General features: G+C 39.3%; 1 protein-coding gene across 1 annotated transcript; it reads right to left on the reverse strand.

Moving 5' to 3' along the window:
• Positions 1–2668: 2668 nt before the first annotated feature.
• Positions 2669–16511, reverse strand: TMIGD1 (transmembrane and immunoglobulin domain containing 1). Its single transcript, XM_020886849.2, has 6 exons — positions 16414–16511; positions 15017–15295; positions 9830–10105; positions 4601–4704; positions 3624–3664; positions 2669–2785 (listed from the first exon to the last, which is right to left on the reverse strand). The coding sequence occupies exons 1-6, from the start codon at positions 16493–16495 to the stop codon at positions 2782–2784; spliced, it is 786 nt and encodes a 261-aa protein (XP_020742508.2). The 5' UTR covers positions 16496–16511; the 3' UTR covers positions 2669–2781.
• Positions 16512–23188: the final 6677 nt, after the last annotated feature.

Here is a 23188-nt window from a genome sequence, read left to right on the forward strand (position 1 = left end):
GTATGGGATTTATTTTCTTTTAAATGGAATTACATCAACTGGGTAATTGTGTTGCTGTAAAAGAAGCTCAGACTGACAAATAGATATCATTGATAAATGGTTTTAAATTGGGAAAACAGATGACTATTATTTAATAAATAAAATTTGTTTGATAGGCCAGTTCTTTCAAAACATGGGGCCAAAAAAACAAATAATTATGAAAGGTGTCCTTATTAATAAAAAAGTTAAGAAGAGAACGACTGGATTTTTCTGCCACTTCTCCACTGATGCTTGTAGTCCAAAGGATTAAAATCAGATGAGGCACTGGAATTTCAGGAATCTCATAGTAGGTAGAGAAAACACTGGGGAAAACTTACGGGACTTTTCTCCTTTAAAAATTTTTTTAAATTATTTTTTTAAATTGAAGTATAGTTTATTTACATATGGGGTTTCTGCTGAGTCCTAGAAATTCATGTCTTTCTAAGACAGGCTCTAGGCTAAATTTTAATTGTAAATAATACACATAGGTTTAATACAACCTCTGTGTTTCTCCAAAGTGTAAGGCAAAATGAGAAGCAATGGCCATTTGTAATATTGCTGTGCTCTGTTAAAACTAGTTAAGGTTCCCTGTCTGTGCTAATGTACAAGGTCACTGTATTTAATAAGGGTGAAGAAACTCTTTCTTGTTGACCTGTAGCTCTCAAGGATTGTTATATGTCCTAGTACAAAGCTGATTCATAAATCTACTAGGCGGGGCAAAGCTAGTACATTCTCAGTCTTACTAACTCCCTTAAACATTTAACTAAACTATGTATCTTTTTAGGATTGCAGAATTTTCAAGCTCAGATGAAAATTAATTTCAATTCTCCTCTTAATCCAACTTCCTCTTTTTCCAAAGGCCCAGTCTTTAATCTTGCAACTTTTCACAATGCTCCTAACTTATCCTTACAGCCTTTTCACAGGGCTTCCAAATTCTAGTTTGAGAAATCCTGAATGAAGGCCTCCCCACAAAACCTACTGGGCCCTCCAAGAGAAATCTATGTACCACAGTCTTTAATAGTGTCTGTCTCTCTCCCCATCTCATGCTGACGTTTCCAAGGAAGCAAAGAGGAGCTTAACAGGAGGATGTATCTATTCTTCTTAGAAACAAGACTGTGAAGATTTCATACATTCTGCTCATTTCTTCTCCTTACTTCTATGTCAATAAAGGGGCTTTTAATCACCGTCTGACAGAAGCTCTCTCTTTCACTGTGGCACATTTAGCTGCTGCAATGTTAGACAAAATAGTTTTTTCTAAGTTAGAGTGAGAACACAGCAGAGACCTCAAGGGTGCTTCTGGTCAGAGGGCTGGCTTTCACCACATGCGTGTGCACTACGTCACTTCAGTCGTCTCCTTTTCTTTGCAACTCTGTGGACTGTAGCCCACCAGGCTCCTTTGTCCATGGGATCCTCCAGGCCAGAATACTGGAGTGGGTAGCCAATCCCTCCTCCAGGGGATCTTCCAGGCTCATCTCTAATGTCTCCTGCATTGCCTGACAGGATCTTTACCACTAGCACTACATGGGAAGCCCTACCTCTCCCCATAACCCACCCCAGTTGTGTAGGAAAGTGAAGCAGAGATGCTTAAGGGGAAAAAAATGAAGAGAGAAGGGAAGTGGGGAAAGTCAGCGATAAATGATGAGAGCTGAAATTTTAAACTGAGATAGGGACTTCCCTGGTGGTCAGTGGTCAAGACTCTGTGCTTCCATTGCAGGCGGTGTGGGTTCAGTCTGTGGTAAGATCGCATGTGCTATGCAGCCACAAATTTAAAAATAAATTAAACTGAGGTATATGAGAAGTGTGGGGCTTTTCAAGTGGCTCAGTGGTAAAGAATCCTCCTGCCAAGCAGGAGAACAGGTTTGATCCTTGGGTGGAAAGATCCCCTGGAGAAGGAAATGGCAACCCACTCCAATATTTTTGCCTAGGAAATCCTATGGACAGAAGAGCCTGGTGGGTTACAGTCTATAGGGTTGCAAAAGAGTCAGACATAACTTAGTAACTAAACAACAACATGTGAGAAGAGTACAGGCTGATTAAAAATATTGCTGGATCTATGCAAAAAGGGCAAAGGATACTAAGGAAGCAAACATTCTGGCCAGCCCCTTTCCCTTGCTGTTTTCATCTTCATCACCACATAAATTTCACAAAGTTTGTGACTGTCAACCATGATAAGATGAGAAAAATAAGGACATATGTTGAGTTTTTTTTAATAATACTGAATTCTTTCATTTAAAGGAATATCTTATATTCTGAGATTATATCATTCCTTTTTTAGTCCTAGAACATTTCTCTTTTGAAATGACAGTGAAGGTAGATATAATTAATATTAGTTATGTGTTTCCTTGGTAACTTGAGAAATTGATCCCTCTATGTTGTGCCCAACTCCTGTGTTTTTTTGGTAGTGTACTGATTTGTGAAACCCAAATGTCTGTTAATCTCCTACCTAGAAAAATACACAATAAATGCAAATGGTTGCCAAACTTTTCAGGACAAATTTCAATTAATTAACATATCCTTCAAGGAGAAGACTTTAAAAAAAATCTTACTTTTCAATCTTAACAGCTTTCTTCCTGAAAGTGTTCTGCAAGTATATCAAATTAGTCATAACAATTACTGCTAAGTGCTTAATGAAACACTTCTTCAAAACCTCTGACAATTAGACAGGAATGAATTTAATAATAGCAATAAATACAGATGGGACTACATAAATCAAGGCAGTCCTGATGCAAAACTCTTGCTGTAATAGATGGCACCTCAGTTTTCTCATCTGAAATGAATCAAGAAATTAATCATCAGGATGATCATAAGCACTAAAGAAAAAAATCAAAACAAAATCATACTCTTGATGAATAGAATGCTAGATTTCTAATTTATATTTGCTCAAAACTTTGATATAGTTCCTTGTATTTTGGCATCTAGTATTACTGCTAAAATTCTAGAAAATGTATTATCTTAGTGATTTTTTAAAAATTTGAAAATTCATAGTCTTGGAAAGAATGCCTCCTTTCTTTCTGTCCACTGCCTATCTCAGGTATGCTGGAGCTAACAGACTAAAGGAAGCTCCAAAGAGAAGGCAGTATTTTGGATGAGGAATGTGGCTTCTGACCTGCTTGTGGAGAAGAAGGCAACAGTGGCTTCCCTCAAGCTAAACTCTCTAGGAAGCTTGCACCGTATGGCAATAAAAGGCAGTTGGACATGCATTAGCCTGCAATTGCTTAAAGAGAGAGTAGGCTTGAGACAAAAGCAGGGAGGCTCAGGAGGAAGGAGATGTATGTATGCAGATAGCTGGTTCACTTTATTATACAGCAGAAACTAACACAACATTGTAAAGCAATTATAGTCCAATAATAAAAAAGGAAAATGAAAAACAAACAAAAAGATCAAAGGTGTTCTCCATTCTAAGCAACCTTCCAACCTCGCCTCACCCGTCTTCCTCTAGAGTGAAGGCAGATTCTCCTCTACCCTCCGTTCTCCTCTGGACCGCTTCACCTTCTAGCACCTCCTGTCTCTGGAGGAGTTTGCCCGCGATGGGTTTTATGATGCACACTACCGACTGCTATCCATCTGCTTGTGGAAAATCATTGACCCCAGCCCGGAGCACTTACAAAGCTGTTCTGCACTGGGGGCCTTGATCCTTTCTGCAGAGCTGAAAGCAAACACAACAAGGGACAATGAGTTTGCTGCTGTGCTGAGGCTAATGGGTAAACATTTTGAATGCCTCGAGGTGGCTCAAGGGACAGGAAACCCAAACGTCTGTTAATCTTCTATCTAGAAAAGTACACACCAATGCAGAGGTGGCTGGGAAAACAGCCAACTCTGCACAGGTCTAGGTCTTATTTCTTTGATCACATTTATCATTTTTATTTAACTTAAGAAAATGTAATTCCACACTGGCCTTTTAGAGACTTTCTGCCACCTTTGCCTTCCTTTGGGACTGGATTGACTGGTGGAGTCAAAGGCATAGCTTTAACCTATGCACTCTGCATCACGTACTCTGCATCACTCTAACCAACAAGTTAACCATTCAGCAATTCAAACTGCAGTGCACTGCAGCTGGGGCCTGTGGCTGTGCCCAAGAGGTGAGCAGCAAGTGCCATCTTTTTCACCCAGATCTCTGAATCCAGAGCTGATGTGCCTCTATATTTATTTCTTGTACCAAGGCACCATAACAACAATCAAGAGAAATTTTAAAGAGAGAAAAATCAGCCCCTACTTTTAACACCGCAACTATTTTCAGTCGGGTCTGGTCCATATGCACTTTGTAAAGTTGTATTCCTAATATAGGAACAGCTTTTATTCCCTTGAGCCACTTCCAATTGAGATCTCATGGTAGAGAGACCAGATTGTTCAAGTATGGTTCCTGACACTGTAGTCAGTTATATCACCAGTTCTTTGCCTTTATTTAGATGACCTTATGGGAAGATTCCCCTGGAAGACAGTATTACAACCCACTCCAATATTCTTGCCTGGAGAATCCCATAGATGGAGAAGCCTGATGGGCTACAGTTCATGGGGTCACAAAGAGTTGGACACGACTGAAGCAACTTAGCACACATACACATAGCTTAAAATACTCAGATACCTTCATTATTCTTTTTCTTCTGGCAATCAGTCCAAAGACCAAGGTCAGAAAGACCACAACACATGCAGCAATAATGGGTTCTATTGGTACAGTCGAGGCTTTATCTGTTGGAAATGCAAAGACAGGAAATAAGAAAGTAACATTTATATGCTTATAATTTATGTACTCCAAGTATGTTCCAGCCACGGTGCTTTGCACTTAACATTTTGCATCCTCTTAATTAAATTTCCAAACAATTCCCAAATGTATTATAATCTTTTTTGTACAGGCGAGGAACCAGGGGATTCGAGAGGTTAGAACGCTTATCCAAGATCACAGAATTAGTAACTAGCAGAGACAGGTTTTGAATCCATTTCTTTTTGGAAGGATATAATTTATTATCCATATTATTCATATTATTATTATGAGTAACTCCCCCAAAGTCAGATCTTTTTGTGCTTGATCCATAACTTTTGCCATGCAGAAAGCAGAAGTAGGCTGAAATCAATGCTTTTTCCAGTCTTTTGCAAAACCCGAATGATATTGTGAGAAGTCGTTAAGGAAGAAAGAGAAAGAGGAGGTTTTAAGAGCAAAAAGAGGAAAGGTAAGGAATCTGATGGACTAAGGAGAGAGAGGTCTGTGGGTCCCAGGAGCAGCAAGACCCTTGTAGCTGTGCTGTGACGGCGCCCCCAGCAGGACACAAGACATTATACAGGGGAGCTGCACGGTGCCCCTAGGGAAGAACTCTGAGCATCAGCCTTCCCAATCTTGGCAAAGATTTTCACTCTCTCTCTCTAGGGTTTCCTGGGTGGTGCAGTAGTAAAGAATCCATCTGCTAATACAGGAGATGCAAGAGGTGTGGGTTCAATCCCTGGATCAGGAAGATCCCCTGGAGCAGGAAATGGCCACCCACTCCAGTATTTTTGCCTGGAGAATCCCATGGACAGAGGAGCCTGATGGGCTACAGTCCATGGGGTCGCAAAGAGTCAGACACAACTAAGTGGGCACACACTCACACACATTACATGATATGGAAGAACAGAGAGTCTACTTTTAACTAGAGCTAGGGCACCAGCTGCCTACAAGTGCAAGCCCATTCCCTATTTTGTTTTCTGAACATCTGGTAAACTCAGGGCTCTTCTGTATTACAGGTACAGTGCCTGTGTTTGTACACTCTCCAAGAACTTATGAAATATTTGAGACCTGAAAAAGAAAGTATTGGCTCCTAAGTATGAAAATAAAGTGGCGAAATTAATCAGAACTAGTAAACATTCGTGTGCTGTGTGTGTGTGCTCAGTTGCTCAGCCGCTCAGTCATGTTCAACGCTTCGTGATTCCATGGACTGTAACCCACCAGTCTCCTCTGTCCATGGGATTTTCCAGGCAAGAATACATCCAGGGATTGAACCCATGTCTCTTGTGCCTCCTGCACTGGCAGGTCGATTCTTTCCCACCGCGCCACCTGGGAAGACTTTAATAAATGTTTAAGCATTTATAAAATGTAACTTTGCTTCAACTATAACCCAACTGTTAAATAATAATAATATTTAAACCACAAGAGCCAAATTAATAATTAATTTATAATAAAATTCAAAATGTATGCAAGTTTTAAATGCCCTTTCAAATTTTTAGAGCAAAAAAGTGTAATTATTACTTCATTTTAATATAGTTGATATGATATGAGGTGAAACTTACAAATGCAAGAATGCTTAAGGTTGGCAAAGCTATTTAAATGACTCTGTCTAAGCTCCTGGATTCTGATGCCCACCTTAGGAGGGAGAAGGGCTCCAATCGTGGCTATGATAAAATTTTTGAAATTTATAGGAAATAAAGAGTGTGCTATTTACTGTATAATTGAGTTTGTGCAGTGAGTGCCATCAACAGATTTTTGCTAAATGATGACTCTGCACTAGGTGCTGTTCTTAGCCCTGCAAAAAATAGAACAGGCATGGAAGGATCCAGTCTCTGAGGATCTCATATTCTAGTAGGAGAGACAGACATTAAAGGAACAAAGACTACAGATTGAGATTGTATTTGTAAAGGACAAAGAGTCAAGAGATAGTACAATACATGAGGGGTAAAAGGAAGAGACAAGGGGAAGAGAAGATTTTAGATTAATTTCAAAGTCTAAGCCTTATATACCTCAAGGTTATGAAATGGGGTTTATCCCTTCATAACTGTATGACACACTATTAATTTTTAAACAGTATTTTAAAAATATCTTTGCCCAATTTATTTATTTTATTTTACTTTTTGGCCACAAGGCACATGGGATCTCAGTTCCCCAACCAGGTATCCAACCCTGCAGAGGAAGCATGGAGTCTTTTTGTTTGTTTGTTTGTTTTTGAATTTCAAGGATTATTTATTTATTTATTTATTTCCGTTTATTTTTATTAGTTGGAGGCTAATTACTTTATATCAAGCATGGAGTCTTAACTACTGGACAACCAGGGAAGTCCCACTACTTACCTTTTAATCGTTTTCTTCCCTACTATGTGTCTAGTTTTGGTTCTGGATAATTTTAGAGAGTAGATTAAGCATCTTTGGCTCTTGTTCCCTTTTGGTTGTTGCTAATAGTTGTCCTTATGAGGGTATGGTAGCATCAACCCTCTGGAGAAGCTCTGTTCAACTGGACTCTTTGAAAGCGCTGACTCTGTAACAGCCAGCCCTGGGATACACTAAAAGACCTCTTACAGGGGACACCCTGTAGTTGTAGTGAGTGCCAAGGAAAGATGTCAAAATGAAGGGGAGGCAAAGGTGGGGCAATTGGGGAAAAAAATCAGAAATCAGCCACCGATCGGAGTGTTTTTACCAAGCTGAATAACATGAAGCCACACATAACAGATTTCACTCCATACACAAACCTGAAACAAACTGCCTGACCCACTGGCTCACTCTGGATTCCAAGTTTCTGTTGAAAGTGAGTCTGGCAACTTTAACTGCATCTCTTCCCTTCACTCTCTTATTTATAACCAGATCTGATATTCTCCCCCTCCCCAGCCCCGCCCATATTCATTATAGTAAAATAATCTCAACATGTGGCTAAAGTCTTGTGCTCAAGAAAAGATCCGTGATGTCATTTGCCACTTTGCATGGCCTCATTTAGAAACTACCCCCACTGAACCATGAAGTTAGAAGAGCTCATGGCAAACCTGGCGTTTCGCCTGGGCACCAGCAGCGGAGCGCTTCTGCTCCTCGGGCACCCGACAGCCGGGGAAGTCACAAAGCAGCAAGAAATCAGGAAAGCCAGTTGGTTTGGAAGCGGTCCACCCAAAACAGGATACCGCCCACCTGAAAACTAATTTGCCAAGCTGGCATCCTGCTTGCTGCACAGGCTGCCTGTTTAATGTGACATGGAGCAATTATGATTCCTTTTTAATCAAGAGTTTGTGGGTTTGGTTTTTAAAGGAAATAGCCACTGGGAATACTGTCACTGTTCCACAGAACAAATTACTGAACATACCAGTAATCACAGTGATGGGCATTCAACTGGCAACCCTTCCTCCTCACCATCCACGGTAGCCCGGTAAGAATCCCTGTGGTTACATGACCAACAGGGGTTCATTTGGCTTCCTGAGGCCTGGCAAGAAAGACAATGAGGGGGCCCGGGGAGGCAGGTGACAAAGAGAATCACGTTCTATCAAGATACAGGAGCCTCAATTTGTTTGACTGCTTCTAGCATCCTGGCCCCACACCAGGAAATGTGCGCATGAGCATTACATGCACATTTTCCACCAGGTATCTTGCCTTTCTCTTTCTGTATGAAGGAGAAGTATGAGGACGGCGAGACACTTGGCACTTTATTTGTTCCTTGTTGTCGCAGAGGTCATAAACCTGGGTAGAGAAAGCATGAAGCCAAGAGAAAGAACCCATTTCCCGCCATTCTCCCCCTCTCCCTCTTCTGATTGGCCTATAGGGTACATTTCAGAGTTAGGAGTGATTTCACAGATCCATTTTCTTAACTAGTTAGTATCTTTTTTTCTCTATGCTTTGATGACTTCGCTCCTGTTTCTTATTAAGTTGTTAACTCAAAAGTCCAATTTCTACAAAGCTTCTTGCCCAGGAAAATTCACGGAAATACTCCTCCAGAAAACCAAGCAGATCTATCTTCTACTACTTGATTCTAGAAAAGAGCCTTTGCTCAAAAAGCTGTATCCTATCTGGAATAGGAATAATACCCCTAAAAGAAAGGACTAGAATTCCTGGGGTGGAGATAACTCTCCAAAGAAAATTCTAGCTACTAATCATAATGGCCATCATTATTTGTTGTCACACAAAAAAAATGTTTACCAAGTATCTGAGTTTTGTATTGTGCTGTGAAAGTGTTAGTAGCTCAGTCGTGTCCAACCCTCTCCGACCCCATGGACTGTACCAGGCTCCTCTGTCCATGGAATTCTCCAGGCAAGAATACTGGAGTGGGTAGCCATTCCCTCCTCCAGGGGGTCTTTCCAGCCCAGGGATTGAACCTGGATCTCCTGCAATGCAGGTAGGTTCTTTACTGTCTGAGGCACCAGGGAAGCTGTTTGTACTATGATAGATATTACTTAAAAAGAGTGTTACCTTTGTGGATGGACCTAGAGAGTATCATGCTCTCTGTCCATTTGACAGATAAAGACAAATACTGTATGCTACCTCTTATATGTGGAATAAAAATAAGTGAATGTATAAAACAAAACAGAAACAGACTCACAGATGTAGAAAACAGGCTAGTGGATACCAGTGAGGAGAGGGAAGAATGGAGAAGCAAGATAGAGGTATAGGATTATGAGATACAAACTGTGTAAACAACAAGGTATATTGTACAACAGGGGCGCCCCAGGTGGCACAGTGGTAAAGAATCCTTCTGCCAATGCAGGAGATGCCAGAGACTCCCTGGACGGGGAAGATCCCCTGCAGGAGGAAATGGCAACCCACTTCAGTATTCTTGCTGGGGAAATCCTGTGGACAAAGGATCCTAGTGTACTACAGTCCATGGGGTCGCATAAGAGTCAGACAGGATGAAGCACACACACACATTGTCCAACACAGGAAAATATAGCCATTGTTCCGTGGCAATATTTGTGAAATAATATACATTTAATTATATATATTATATATAAAGAATATATAATAAATAATAATAATATTCTGTGTAACAATGTGAAAGGGAGTATCATTTACAAAAATATTAAATCACTATGCATAACACCTGAAACTAACATAGTATTGTAAATCAACTATATTTCAGTAAATAAATAAACAGGAGAGTTACCTTTGACAATAAGGTGAAAGTCCTTGGTCTTTGTTTCTATCAATGAACTGGCAATACAGCTGTAAGTCCCATTGTCAGATTTCTTGACTTTGGTGATTGACAGTTGAAGATACTCGCTTGTCTGTTGGATTCGGTGATGGTTCTCTAAATTCAAGATGCCATTGTCTCTATACCACATCATTTGAGCCTGGGGGTTGGATTTCACATTGCAAACCAACTTCACATCACTGCCTTCCTCAGCTGTTTGGAAGTCATTTCCACTTAGGAGAGGAGGAACTGAAAGATTGAAACATTTAGGTTTAATTAGCAGATAAGCATTATTGTCGCTGTTGAAGATCTTCCTTCCATCTATCTCATTCATTTTACAAACATTTATTGAGCACCTACCGTATGCCAAGCACTGGGCTAGGAACCAGGAATACAATGGTAAATAACATACATCCATTCTCTTTTACTTTTTTGGCCATACCACACAGGATATGGGATCTTAGTTCCCAGACCAGGGATCAAACCTGCATCTCTGTATTGGTAGCACGGAGTCTTTACCACTGGTTGGCCAGGGAAGTTGCATACATCCATTTTCAAACTTAAAAGAGCTTTTAATGTGGTGGGGAAGATAAACCATGAAACAAATGTATATAAACATGAATCTCTGTCAAGTAGATGATTTGTAACGCATGGAAGCATGTGTTACAAAGCCTTGAGACTTTGCTGAGAACTAGTATTAAAAGCCAATCTGTGTTACTTTGGGATAAAACAGTATAATACTAAGAAAGCAGGCGCTGCAGTGAGCCCCAGTTCTACTACCTACATTACTTACTGTGACCTAGAGAAAGCTACTTAACTGTAAAGTAACTGCTTAGTTTTCTCATCTAAAAAGTGGGATAACACCTTACGAGTTGCTGTGAAGATGAAAGGACAGAATGCCTGTGAATTTACCGCAATGCTAGTTACTATTATTATTGTGGTGGTGGTAGAGGTGGGGCGGTTTGAGGGCTCCTCACACCCTCTGTTTTTGCATTGTACGTAATCACACTTGCCCTGACCACAGATTTACCAATGCATATTTGCATTTCCACAATGATCTTCCAGAAATAATGTCCTTCTCTCAGAAGGCACTCCAGTTGTGGCAACTCTGGCATCCATGAAAGGTGAGCGTGACCTTGAGCCACTCTCATCCCTCTGTGTGAACGACTTCTTTTTTTTTTTTTTCAAGTCTTTATTGAATCAGTTACAATAATGCTTCTGTCTTATGTTTTGGTTTTTTGGCCACAAGGCATGTGGGATCTTATCTTCCCAACCAGGGAGTTCCCTGTAAGCAACTTCTTATTCCCTTCATGATAAGGACATCTGCAGACCCATGTGTCAAATACATTTTTCTTTACCAAATAATTCCAACCCTTACTCCCACCAGTGTTTTGCAAAATTTAGAGGGAGAAATGGCCAAGCTGGGTCTCCCCTCTTCTCCATTCCCCTTGCATGTTTTTTTGGCCAAGGTACAGAAGAGTAATAAAATGCATGAAAAGTGGGATTGCTGGGTCATATGGTAGCTCTATTTTCAGTTTTTTTAAGGAAACTCCATATGTTCTCCATAGTGACTGTATCAATTTACATTCCCATCAACTGTGAAAGCGGGTTCCCTTTTCTCCACACCCTCTCTAGCATTCATTGTAGATATTTTGATGATGGCCATTCTGACCTGTGTGAGGTGATACCTCATTGTAGTTTTGACTTGCATTTCTCTAGTAATTAGTGATGTTGGACACCTTTTTTTTCATGTGCCTCTTGGCCATTTGTATGTCTTCTTCAGAGAGTTGTCTATTTAGGTCTTCCCCCCATTTTTTGATTGACCTGTTTGTTTTGTTGATATTGAGCTCCATGAGCTGTTTGGAGATTAATCGTCAGTTGCTTTATTTGTAAATATTTACTCCCATTCTGAGTGTTGTCTTTTTTTCTCATTTCTGGATTCCTTTGCTGTTTAAAAGCTTTTCAGGGCAGGAACAGAGATGAAGATGTAGAGAAGGGACATGTGGACAAAGGATGGGAAGAGGAGGGTGGGATGAACTGGGAGATTAGGATTGACAGATACACACTACCATGTGTGAAATAGGTAACAGGTGGGAACCTGCTGTGTGGCACCAGGAGCTCAACTCTGTGCTCTGTGATGACCTGGGGGGTGGGATAGAGGATGGGGTGGGAGGGAGACCCAACAGGGAGGGGATGTAAGTATACATATAGCTAATTCACTTCACTGTACAGCAGAAACTAACAACACTGTAAAGCAATTATACCCCAATAAAAAATGCATGAAAAGTGGGCAGTAGGAAAGAGATAGAGGCAGAGAATGAGGGGAAAAGGAGCTTGTATAATCTGCACACTGAATAATTAGACCCTAAGTAGGCTGTGTTATTAATAACTCTCTCAGAAGAATGACATTTTGTTGCTCTTTGGAATGTGCTTGAATTCTGTATTCATGTCCAACAAGGATGTTATATGGTATTCAGATTGTAGGAAGCTGTGAGAATAGAGAACATGATGGCCAACTATACCAGTTCCACTTATGAACAGGTCCTATTAGTTGTTCCTTTTTATTTATCTATTTAAAATGAATTTTACAGCACATCAGCTCTACATGCATGTTCCCTTTTAAAATTATTAGTACATTTCAGATAAAGTTAAGGTCCTCCTTGACTCCATCCTGGCCACTTCCTGACCCCCCAAAGATACCCAGTGCTACGAGTTTTAATGTAAATGCTTGCAGATTTTCTTTCAAATATTGTTTTAAAAATACATATGTTATACCCATAGGAAAATGCATTGGTTTAGGATGGTGAGAAGGATTTACACAAAAAGCTTCATTCTCTCAATAACTTGCATACTTTGAGAGATATTCATGTTGAACCACAGAGTTCTAGCCCATTGCTCTGAGAGTGCTAGAGTATAATATCTGACTCTTTACTCATTTTATTTTGATGGGCATCAGGTTATTCTCATTTTTAAAATGCTGAACAATGCCTCAGTAATCATCCTTGCCTATGTTTTTTTGTGTATATGTGCATGTATTTCTCCAGGGTTAACATCTCAAAGCAGATCTGCTGGGAGTTAGGGCAGGTGCACTTTAAATTTTGATGGATATTGCAAAAGAGGTGGTCTCAATTTATTCAGCAATAACACATAAAAGAAGCTTCTGAACATTCTCCACCAAATAGTGTATTATGAACTTCCATTTAGTTCTCAATCTGCCATTTAGAACAATAATCCATAATATTTCCTCAAGTTTGTACATGATATTCTTGCCACTTTATGACCTCATTTTGATTTATTGATTGATGAGTTTATGTCAGTTATTGTCACTATGAATCACTGACCAATTTTTTTTATATATGTACAACAATGATATTTAAGAGGTTATTATAAAAATAATATTAAATACAGAATCAGGCTGGAAAACTGAAAATCATTTCTTTAAGCCACTGGATCATATATCAGCACTTCTATTGTGTCTCTATTTAGAAGGTACAATGGGAAGAGCACTGGATTAGGAGACTGGGGATTTTGTGTTCTCTTCTCAGCCCCAGATGTGATCTCCAGATTAGGGCTCTCATTCTGAGCCTCAGTTTCCTCATCTGTCATTTTATAAGGATTTTAAAACCTCCAAGGTAACCCTGATAGTCTTGGATTCTAACAAAGTTGCCAAGGGATAGCTTATTAAAAATCACATTGGGACTTATTAATTGGGACTAAAAATCACTTATTGGGACTTCCCTGGTAATCCAGTGGTTAAGACTGTGCTCCCAATACAGGGGGGAGCAGGTTTGATCCCTGGCCAGGAAACTAAGATCCTACATGGCGAAAGAAAAAATCAGAGTTCATTTCCTATATTCATAGGAAATAAAAGCTCGTTTGCCCAGGAACATGTAAGTGATTCATTCTGAAAACTTCAGGATGCCAGCAGATTCTGGACCTGAATTCCTTGTCATTTTCTCCACCCTTTTACCTCGGGAGCAATGGCATCAATTTTTCACAGAAAAGTTTGCTGAGCTCATGGGATCAGATGGCTTTGACTTTTTATTACCAGGTTCCAAGTCCAGAGCTTTTCCTACCAGACCATGTCATGTTATTACCCTTACTCACATCACCCCTCACCACACCAGCCACACCTGCCTCATATAGATCCAGTTTTCCACCCAAACCACCTAAATGCTCACCTCCATGAACATATTCAAAGGACCCCAACCTCAGATAGTTCCACCAATGGGTTACCAATACCTGTAACCCAACCATCAAAGAGTTTCATCTTTGAGAGTTTAAGGTGATGCTAAAAGATCCCCAACAGATATTTTTCTAAGTAGAATGCAAACACTAGAAACCACAAAGGAAAATATTGGTAATTTTAAATATGTAAACATTTAAAATTTCAATATAGCAAAAAAAGTATTTTTAAATGCCCCAAATAAATAGAAGAAATGCTTGTAATTAATTCAAAATAAAAATGGCTAATTTCCTTAATGTATTGGATTGGCCAAAATGTTTTGCCAACATCTTACCAAAAAACCCAAACGAAACTTTTGGCCAATCCAATACAAAGCCCTTAAACAAATCAATAAGAAAAACGTAAATAACCAAATAGAAACATGGGTAGAATACATTAACAGGCATTTCATAGGAAAGAGACATGAAAACCTAATGCATTTATGAAAAGATCAACACCCTCATTTTTAATTTAGAATATGAAAGTAAAATTTCAAATCAGGCTGGCAGATTCTTAGATTTTGAGGATGCTCAGGCTCATGACAGTATGGGGAATAGGTACCCTCCCACGCTGTTGTGGGGTCATAAATAGGGCAGTTCGGCAGTATCAAGCAAATGTTAAAATACACATACTCAACCTGGTGGTTGAGCAGTTGAGAATCCACCTCCCAAAGCAGGGCACTCGGGTTTGATTCTTGATCAGGGAACTAAGATCTCACATGCCATGGGGAAGCAAAGCCCATGAGCCGGCAGCTACTGAGCCCACACTCTAGAGTGCATGCACTGCAACTAGAGAAAGCCCATGCACTGCAACAAAGACCAGTGCAGCCAATATATTTATCTACATGCACATACTCTTTAGAAGGAAGTTCCATCTACTACTTAGAGTAGCACAGACCGCACAGGCTGATTAGCCGTCTCTTTCCCCTCACTCACAAGTGACATTCAGCACCACTGAGATGGACATCGACTGATTCCTCTGCAACTTGCAGGTAAAGGTGATGCCATTGTCATTTTCACTGATGCCTGAGACACAGACAGAGCTGGAGTTGATTTTGTTTCCAGACTTCAAATCCACTCTCCCATCTTCGCGGTACCAGAGAAGCTCTTCATCTCGGGTGTGGTTTTGAACAGCACATTTCAGAGACTCTTGGAGGCCAGGCTCAGTGTCCAGAATATAGTTTTCAGTTTTACCATTCACACTTAAAACAGAACCTGGGAGTGCAGGAAGAGACTATTAAGATAGAGTGAACAATCTAAATGGCCATCGTTAGAGAATTGGCTAAATAAATTCTGTTACATCAGTACAACGAAATGCTCTGCAACAATTAAAAATAGCCATATTGACCTATGTGGTTTTACAATGAAAAGATTGATAATGAACTATTAATTTAAAAAATAAAAGGTTGAAATGATGGTTACCAAATGTTGCTGCACATGGGAATCATCTGCCTGGCTCCCACCCCTAGACATTCTGATTAATTAATATTAGTGTAACCTGGGCATTGGGGTTTTAAAAAGTTTCCAGGTGATTCTAATATGCAGTGAAGTTTGAGAACCACTGGGTTAGAAAACAATGTGTATGGAATTATCCCATTTATACATACACACTCTCTTTCATATATATAAAACCTGGAAGAATACACATCAAAACACTGAGTAGTTATCTCTTAATAATGGGATTTTACTTTTCTTTATTCTTCTCTATATTTCCTAACTTATGTTACAATGTCTGTTTATTGCTTTTTAAATCAGGAAGGAAAATGTTTCTTTCAGGTTGGGGTGGGGAACAAATGCAGAAAAGATTTTCATGTAAGTGGTATGCTCAAATAAACAGCAGAGGTTTATTTTAAATAAGATTAGTGAAAGAAAATGAAAGTCACTCAGTCGTGTCCTACTCTTGCGACCCCATGGAGTATACAGTCCATACGTTTCTCCAGACCAGAATACTGGAGTGGGTAGCTGTTCCCTTCTCCAGGGGATCTTCCCAACCCGGGGATCGAATCCAGGTCTCCCGCCTTGCGGGCGGATTCTTACCAGCTGAGCCACCCGGAAAGCCCAAATATGATTAATAATGAAATACACTAAAATGTAGGAAAATTCTGGCTGTGGCTCTGAAGAAAAGAAAGTATTTCACCCAGTCTTCTACTGTTAGAACCATAAAAACATTTTTCCATTTAATTTTTCACTATTTTATCTGACTTCTCTACTCTGAACCATACCATCTGTGTAATCTTTCCAGTTTGGATTTTCTCTTTTCCCAATTCCCTTGATCATTTTATAATCTGAAATTTTCTTTATTTAAATGGAGGCCCCAAAGAATATTAACTTACTTGTCATCACATGTGGCAGAAATAGAATCATTAAGAGAAGAAATCTGCATCTTTGTATTAGGCTGCTGGTCTTCTGTGCCATCTTTAATGAATTTAAGTCTGATCTGCCAGGGGAAAAAGGCAGCAGTTGGTTCTGCACTTTGGTCTACACTGAGCTTATGAACCTTCCTCTTGTCTATTATATATTTAAAATAAAAAGTCCCAGATGAGTCATTCCAGTTATAACGGTACTATTTCTAGTTTTTAATTAAACAATCCTGTTCAAAGTACTTCTAGTATTCAGGTTTTTTTTTTTTTTTAAGACAGCAAAAAAAAAAAAGGAAACCGCAAGGAAATAGGCTATGGGAGAGAGGGCAGCTACAGAGCAAGCCCTGGGGAAGGTAAAACTAGCCTTCCCTAGATAGAATGTCTTTTTTAATAAATTATTTTTTTTTATTGAAGGATAATTGCTTTACAGAATTTTGTTGTTTTCTGTGAAACCTTAACATGAATCAGCCATAGGTATGCATATATCCCCTCCCTTTTGAATCCCCCTCTCATCTGCCTCCTCATCCCATCCCTTTAGACTGATACAGAGCCCCTGTTTGAGTTTCCTGAGCCATAGAGCAAATTCACGTTGACTATCTATTTTACATATGGGAATAGAAGTTTCCATGTTACTCTTTCCATACATCTCACCCTCTCCTGTCAGAATGTCATCTTAACACAAAGAGAAATGAAATTTACTTTCTTCTCAGATAGCCCCTACTGCACAAAGTAATTCTGATCTTGAAAGTCTTTCTTGACTCGTTCTTGGTAAAGTTGCTCTCTGCTCATAGAGGGTCTTTGAGACTTTCTAAATCCCATAGATTCAAATGGTTTGTGCCTTAGAAAACACTAAATTCTGACATAGCTTGAATTAAACCACATTCATCTGTTTTCCTGCTTCCTTCCACTCTTGTCTTAACATTGCTCCCCCTTGACCCAGTATAGGCTAAAAATAACAGGTAACAAAGTTCTCTTTTCCCCCTTCTGTGTTTTTGCTGCTGTCATCCCTCGCCTAAAGATACTCCCTGCTTCCATCTGGGAGAAACATGTATTTATTACTTCCTTTCAAGAGGACCACTAAAAATACAGTAGCAACACACATGGAATGTTTTCTAAGCAACAGACATTGTGCTAAACACTTTACATTCATTTATTTCAGTGTTTCGATCTCAGTTAAGCCCCTAACAACCTTTTGGAGGTCATTTCTAAAGGTCTGGAGAGATCATATAACTTGACATTTGGTAAAATTATATCATCTGTAAATATTAGGGTGAAGATTCTAATCCAGGACTCCTAAGGCAATGTTCTTAACCACGCTGATGCCAATGTGAATATTTTCTTCCTTAAAGGCAGAGGAGAGGGTGGGACAAATTGAGAGAGTAGCACTGAAACATATACATTGCCATATGTAAAATAGATAGCTAGTGGGAAGTCGTTGTATAACACAGGGAGCTCAACGTAATGCTCTGTGACCAGCTACAGGAGGGGGATGGAGATTCAAAAGGGAGGGGATATAGGTATACTGATGGCTGATTCATGTTGTTGTATGGCAGAAACCAACACATTTTAAAGCAATTATCCTCAAACTAAAAAATTTTTTTAAATCAAAGAAATTGCTGTTGGGTCTTCCCTGGCTGTCCAGTGGTTAAGACTCTGCTTCCAATGTTGGTGGGGCCGGGGAGGCGGGCACAGGTTAAATTCCTGCTTGGGGAGCTATGATCCCACATGCTGTGTGGCCAGAAAATAAAAATAAAAAGAGGCCACTGTTAATCCTTTCTGGTCCCTAGCCACTCCATGGGCCTTAGCAACTTGGAGTTTTGTTCTCTTTACACAAATATTAACCTTCAAGAGCTGGAACGTACCTATGACACTTGGGGGCTGGCTCTGCTCCTCCCCATCCCAGGCCTGTCCTGACAGGAGCAAGTTTCTTTCCTGCCCAGGTTCAAGCTGGCAAGCTTGCATCAATCTTTCAGTAAGATGATATTAGAACTCATATTGATTCTTTTGTCATTTAAAATTTTTTCCAGTAAGATTTCTATCACAGCACTCTTAACAGTGATCTCAGAATCTGGTCATTAATAGAGTTTTCTCAAGCACTACCTACTATAGGTACTTAATAAAAACTAAGAGTGTGAGCTTCTGGGAAGACTTCATTCTACCGTTTTAAGGAAGAAGACTGATGTCTCCCTCTCCCTCCTGCCCCATTAAGACAGCAACTTTTCAAAATGAATTTCCCCCACTTGACTTGTTTTTAATTTTAATTTTCATGACACTCTACTTTCTACACAAGGCAAAGTCTTACCACTTACCTGCTGAGCTCTGAAAAACTGACTTCCGCGGCCAGTCGTTCCTCCAGCTGGGAACCCTGACCTCTTTTCCTGTTGCCATATTTATAATACTTGAATTCGAACACTTTATGACAGTAGGGTCCAGTAAATCAGATACATTGGGTTCAAAGTCTATTTCTCTTTGTGGGTTCTTAGAGAAGACAGTAATTGGAAAGGCATCTTTCTGAGATCTAAGTTCTTCTGTGTACTTACATTACTGGGTGGGGCCAGATATTACTAACAGGGATGTAATTGTTCCAAGAAAGCCTGACCTTGTGCAAAAATGTGTAGCACATCTCATTGATGCTGTCATGCTCAAAGTTAGGTGGCTGTACTTGATAATCTGACAACTTCAGAATTGTAATGGAGCAAGTCCAAAGGGAGGTTTCATTTCCACAATAGCTAAAACATTTGAAGATTCCACTCAACTTAAGTAATGCTGGAAAAATATTACTTACCCTTGGCAATGTAAGTACAAGCCATACTGAAGCAGCTATGGCCAGGAAAGTCTTATCCCTCTGAGGCTCTCAACTGACTGGGAATCCTTGCTTTACACTTCCAAGAATTAGCTGTTTGAAGATAACATTTTTTAATTGGTTAAAAATATGTATGTTTCCATATTTATTATAACTGAATATTTATTCAGTTATTTCCATTGACAGATGACCATAATGATTGAGTAGGAAAAACAGCTTTCCCAAAGGCTATTTGAACATCTCTGATATGATAGTATTATAGTCAAATTTCTTGAAGTTTTATTTTTTAAAGTTTACTATAAAAATATTAAGTGAATAAAAATCAAATTTTTGTTGTATTAAAAAAAATCATCCTAAAATATCCACCTCTGTCTCCAGAGAGACTCATAGCAGTATTATCTCTTTTTGCTTACATTGAGGGCAGTTTAAGATGGTTTAGTTTTAGTGGGATCTTAGATATTGTTGCTTTATTGTCCTATTGAGTAGGGTTAATAATATTTTTCCAAAAGCCTTTGAGCTGGAAACAAGCAAGGCTGAAGGACATTTATGCTGGTGGTGGAGAACCCAGAGCAAGGATCATGAACTCAGTCCGCAGATCATTTAAAAGCATAAATAGGGCCACACATAAAATAACAATTTAAATTTAATTTTATTCTGTGCAAGCTAGTTCATTGTTGTCTGGAAGACAAAAGGTGTTTAAATATTTAGATAAATAGTAATTACAACATTTATGTCTAAAAGACTCCAGGTTTTTTATGAGATAATCTGTTTATCTCATTTAACTCTTGAAATCACCCCTCCCCAAAACAAGGAAAGATTTTGCAGAGAAACAGGTAAAGTAACTTGCTCAATTTCAATTAGCAAAGGCATTTTTACAGTAATATGTCTTTTACGCTAGTCATACTAGCTGGCTGCAGGCGTAGAGAAAAACAATAAAAGACGAAATGCTGCATATGCTAAAATTAAAAAGAAATGTATTCATCTTAGAAACAGCTTTAAATCTAGAAATACATCTTCATGACTAACTTATACATAGGCTATAATAATTTGGTAATTAATACTCCCAAATTAATCCCTTTCTTAAAGAACCTCTAGTGGTTCTTATGTTCCAGTTGACATGGAAAGCTAGATATTAGGAGGATTTCCTTTTAAACTCAGAAAATGTTCATCCATGCAAGTTTCCAAGGGCTTACAAATAAAATCTGATCAGGTCTGAAAGCAATCAGGTCCAGCCAATCAGAAATCAAGCTGTGGGGCAGAAAATCAGGATTTAAATAAAAGTTACAATTAGAACCACCAGAACTGGAATGACATTCGTTTAAGTTCTTAGTGCCCAGAGACAGTATGGAAATTGTCTCCACATTAGGAATAAGAAGGGCTGGTGAAAACTTTTGCCTCCTGATAGAATATTGAATATTATCTTCATCAGTGGTTTATTGGCTTCATTTTCCTTCATATGGTAACTTTCAAATGCTTGGTCTTTTTTTTTTTTTTTTTGATGAATTTTGAACTTTTTTTTTTCCATTTATTTTTATTAGTTGGAGGCTAATTACTTTACATAAATGCTTGGTCTTAATTAGCACAGGGAACTAACAGAAGAAAAAGTACAACTATATTAACAACTACTGAAGCCCCATGCCCTAGAACCTGTGCTCCACAACAAAAGAAGCCACTGCAAAGAGAAGCCTGCACACTGCAACTAAAGAGTAGCCTCCACTTGCCACAACTAGAGAAAAACCAGTGCAGCAATGAAGACCCAGCATGGCCGAAAAATTTAAAAAAAAACAACAAAACTCGTTTATGGTGTTGTTTCAACATGAATTTTATCTGGCAAGTACTATTGTTCCCATTCATACAAGAATAGAATAAAAAATTATTTATGGTTATCTGTACATTTTTAAAACATTGGTTAAGAACATCAGAGACCTGCTGCTTCCTAGCTGTGTGACTTTATAAAGTTATTTTACTTCTATGGGCCTTAGGTTCTTTGTCAATATGATGTGATTAATAATAGTGTCCTCCCTACAGGGTCATTTGAGGATTACATGAGATAAAGCATTCAAAGCAGCTACACAATAAGCTCTTATTAAGCAGTAGCTATTATTATTATTAATAGTCTGGGCAAGGCGTAATAAACATAGCCACACTGTAGCATTGTTTCAGTAAGAATCACAACTAAGAGCATTTCCTGTCGGCTGGGTTGCAAGCACTGTCTAAGCAGGTTTTATATATATATATATATATATATATTTTTTTAATTTATTTATTTGGCCATGCCAGGTCTTAGTTGCAGCATGCGAGATCTTTAGTGGTGGCATGTTGGATCTAGTTCCCTGACCAGGGAGAGAACCTGGGCCTCCTGCATTGGGAGCGTTGAGTCTTTAGTCACTGGACCACCAGGGAAGTCTTGAAGCAGGTTTTGAGTTTGTTTCTGTACAGATCTAAGGGCACTGGGTTTTACTATTATCATTTAGAACTTAACAGAGGATTGATGTCTTGGTCTGGGTCCCTCCAAAGCAGACCTGAAGATAAAACTTCACATGCAATTAGTTTACTTAAAGGTGATCTTAGGAAGCACAGAATGGAAGTGAGATGAGAAAGGAAAGAAAACAAATAAAGGATGTGTTAATGAGCAGGTTACTGTGGTCAACTGTTACTATGGACCCTTTGACAAGCTCTAGGGAACACACCTCAGAATTGACTCATGTAAGGAGAGGAAGCTTGAGTATTTATCCACCAACTTCTCTCCATCATTGGTTAAGGGGCATTCTTGGTGTTGGCTCCCCAGCACTTCCAACCCACTCTGTAAAGGTACAGTGCACTCTCCTAGTCTGGTTGTGAATGTCCAGGCAGACAGGAAGTCACTGGCCATACGGGAACTCTTTGCAGGTGACCTCTAGGCAGGCCAAAGGGATGTAAGAAAGGTAACAACATCAACTTCTAGAACTGGGTATTAGATGATGTTGGGAAATAAGGTTAATTTACTCTTAGATGTGATGATATGGTGGTTATATAGGAGAATGTCCTCATTCTTAAGAGATGCCTGCTGAAATATTTATGAGTTAAGTGTCATGATGTTTGCAGCTAATTTTCAAATGATTCAGCAAAAATAAATAAACACACACACACAAAACAAATACAGCAAAATGTTAACATTTACTGAATCTAGAGTCCAGGTTGGGTATATAGATCTTCATTGTACTATTCTTTCAACTCTTCTGCATGTTTGACATTTTCCTTTTTCTTAGTATTTATTTATTTTTGTGTGTGTCAGGCCTTAGTTGTGGCTCATGGGCTTAGTTGCCCTGTGGCATGTGGGATCTTAGTTCCCCAACCAGGGATTGAACCCACATCCCCTGCAGTGGAAGGCAGATTCTTAACCACTGGACCACCAGGGAAGTCCCTCACAGTTTCATAACTGAAACGTTGAGGGAAAGCATTTTGCAGACTTTACTGAGTGCCCACTATATGCTGAGTACTCTAAGCCTTGGGGATGCCTGTCCCATCCAAACCAAGATGGGTTTCTTTGTTATGAATTAGTAAGACTTGGCTTTTCAAGTCACTCAACTGCCACTGTGGAGAACTGTTTTAATAACTACAAATCAATGATGTCTATAAAATGAATGGTACCCCCTTAACTGCACAGCGTTAGATGGGTACCCTGGATGATACAAAGAAGCTCCTGATCTTATAGGGTCTTCCATTCTAGAGGGGAAAGGTAACTACGGTCAGGAACCAGTTAGGGTGCTTTTTCAGATTAAAAAATGGTATAATGGCGCCCCTTCTGGAGGGTCAAAGAAGTGATATAATTTGCCCAGGACCATGTACATTGTCCCTGGAACATTCCTCTTTCTTTCCTAGGACTGACAAGCAAGAAGAAATCATTCAGCCCTTAGAAGTTAAGCTTAACAGTTAACCATTAAGCCTAAGTAGTTCAGCTGGTTG

The sequence above is a fragment of the Odocoileus virginianus genome, chromosome 17 (assembly GCF_023699985.2).
Source record: "Odocoileus virginianus isolate 20LAN1187 ecotype Illinois chromosome 17, Ovbor_1.2, whole genome shotgun sequence".
NCBI classification, from domain to species: Eukaryota; Metazoa; Chordata; class Mammalia; order Artiodactyla; family Cervidae; genus Odocoileus; species Odocoileus virginianus.

Excerpts from the sequence above, each read along its gene's own strand:
- TMIGD1 (XM_020886849.2), bottom strand. The coding sequence starts at position 16,495 with ATGGCACAGAAGACCAGCAGCCTAATACAAAGATGCAGATTTCTTCTC. Across the intron at positions 4,705-9,829 it reads CTTTCACCTTATTGTCAAAG|ATAAAGCCTCGACTGTACCA; the intron begins GTAACTCTCCTG and ends CATTTCCAACAG. Across the intron at positions 3,665-4,600 it reads GAAGAAAAAGAATAATGAAG|CTCTGCAGAAAGGATCAAGG; the intron begins GTATCTGAGTAT and ends GTTTGCTTTCAG.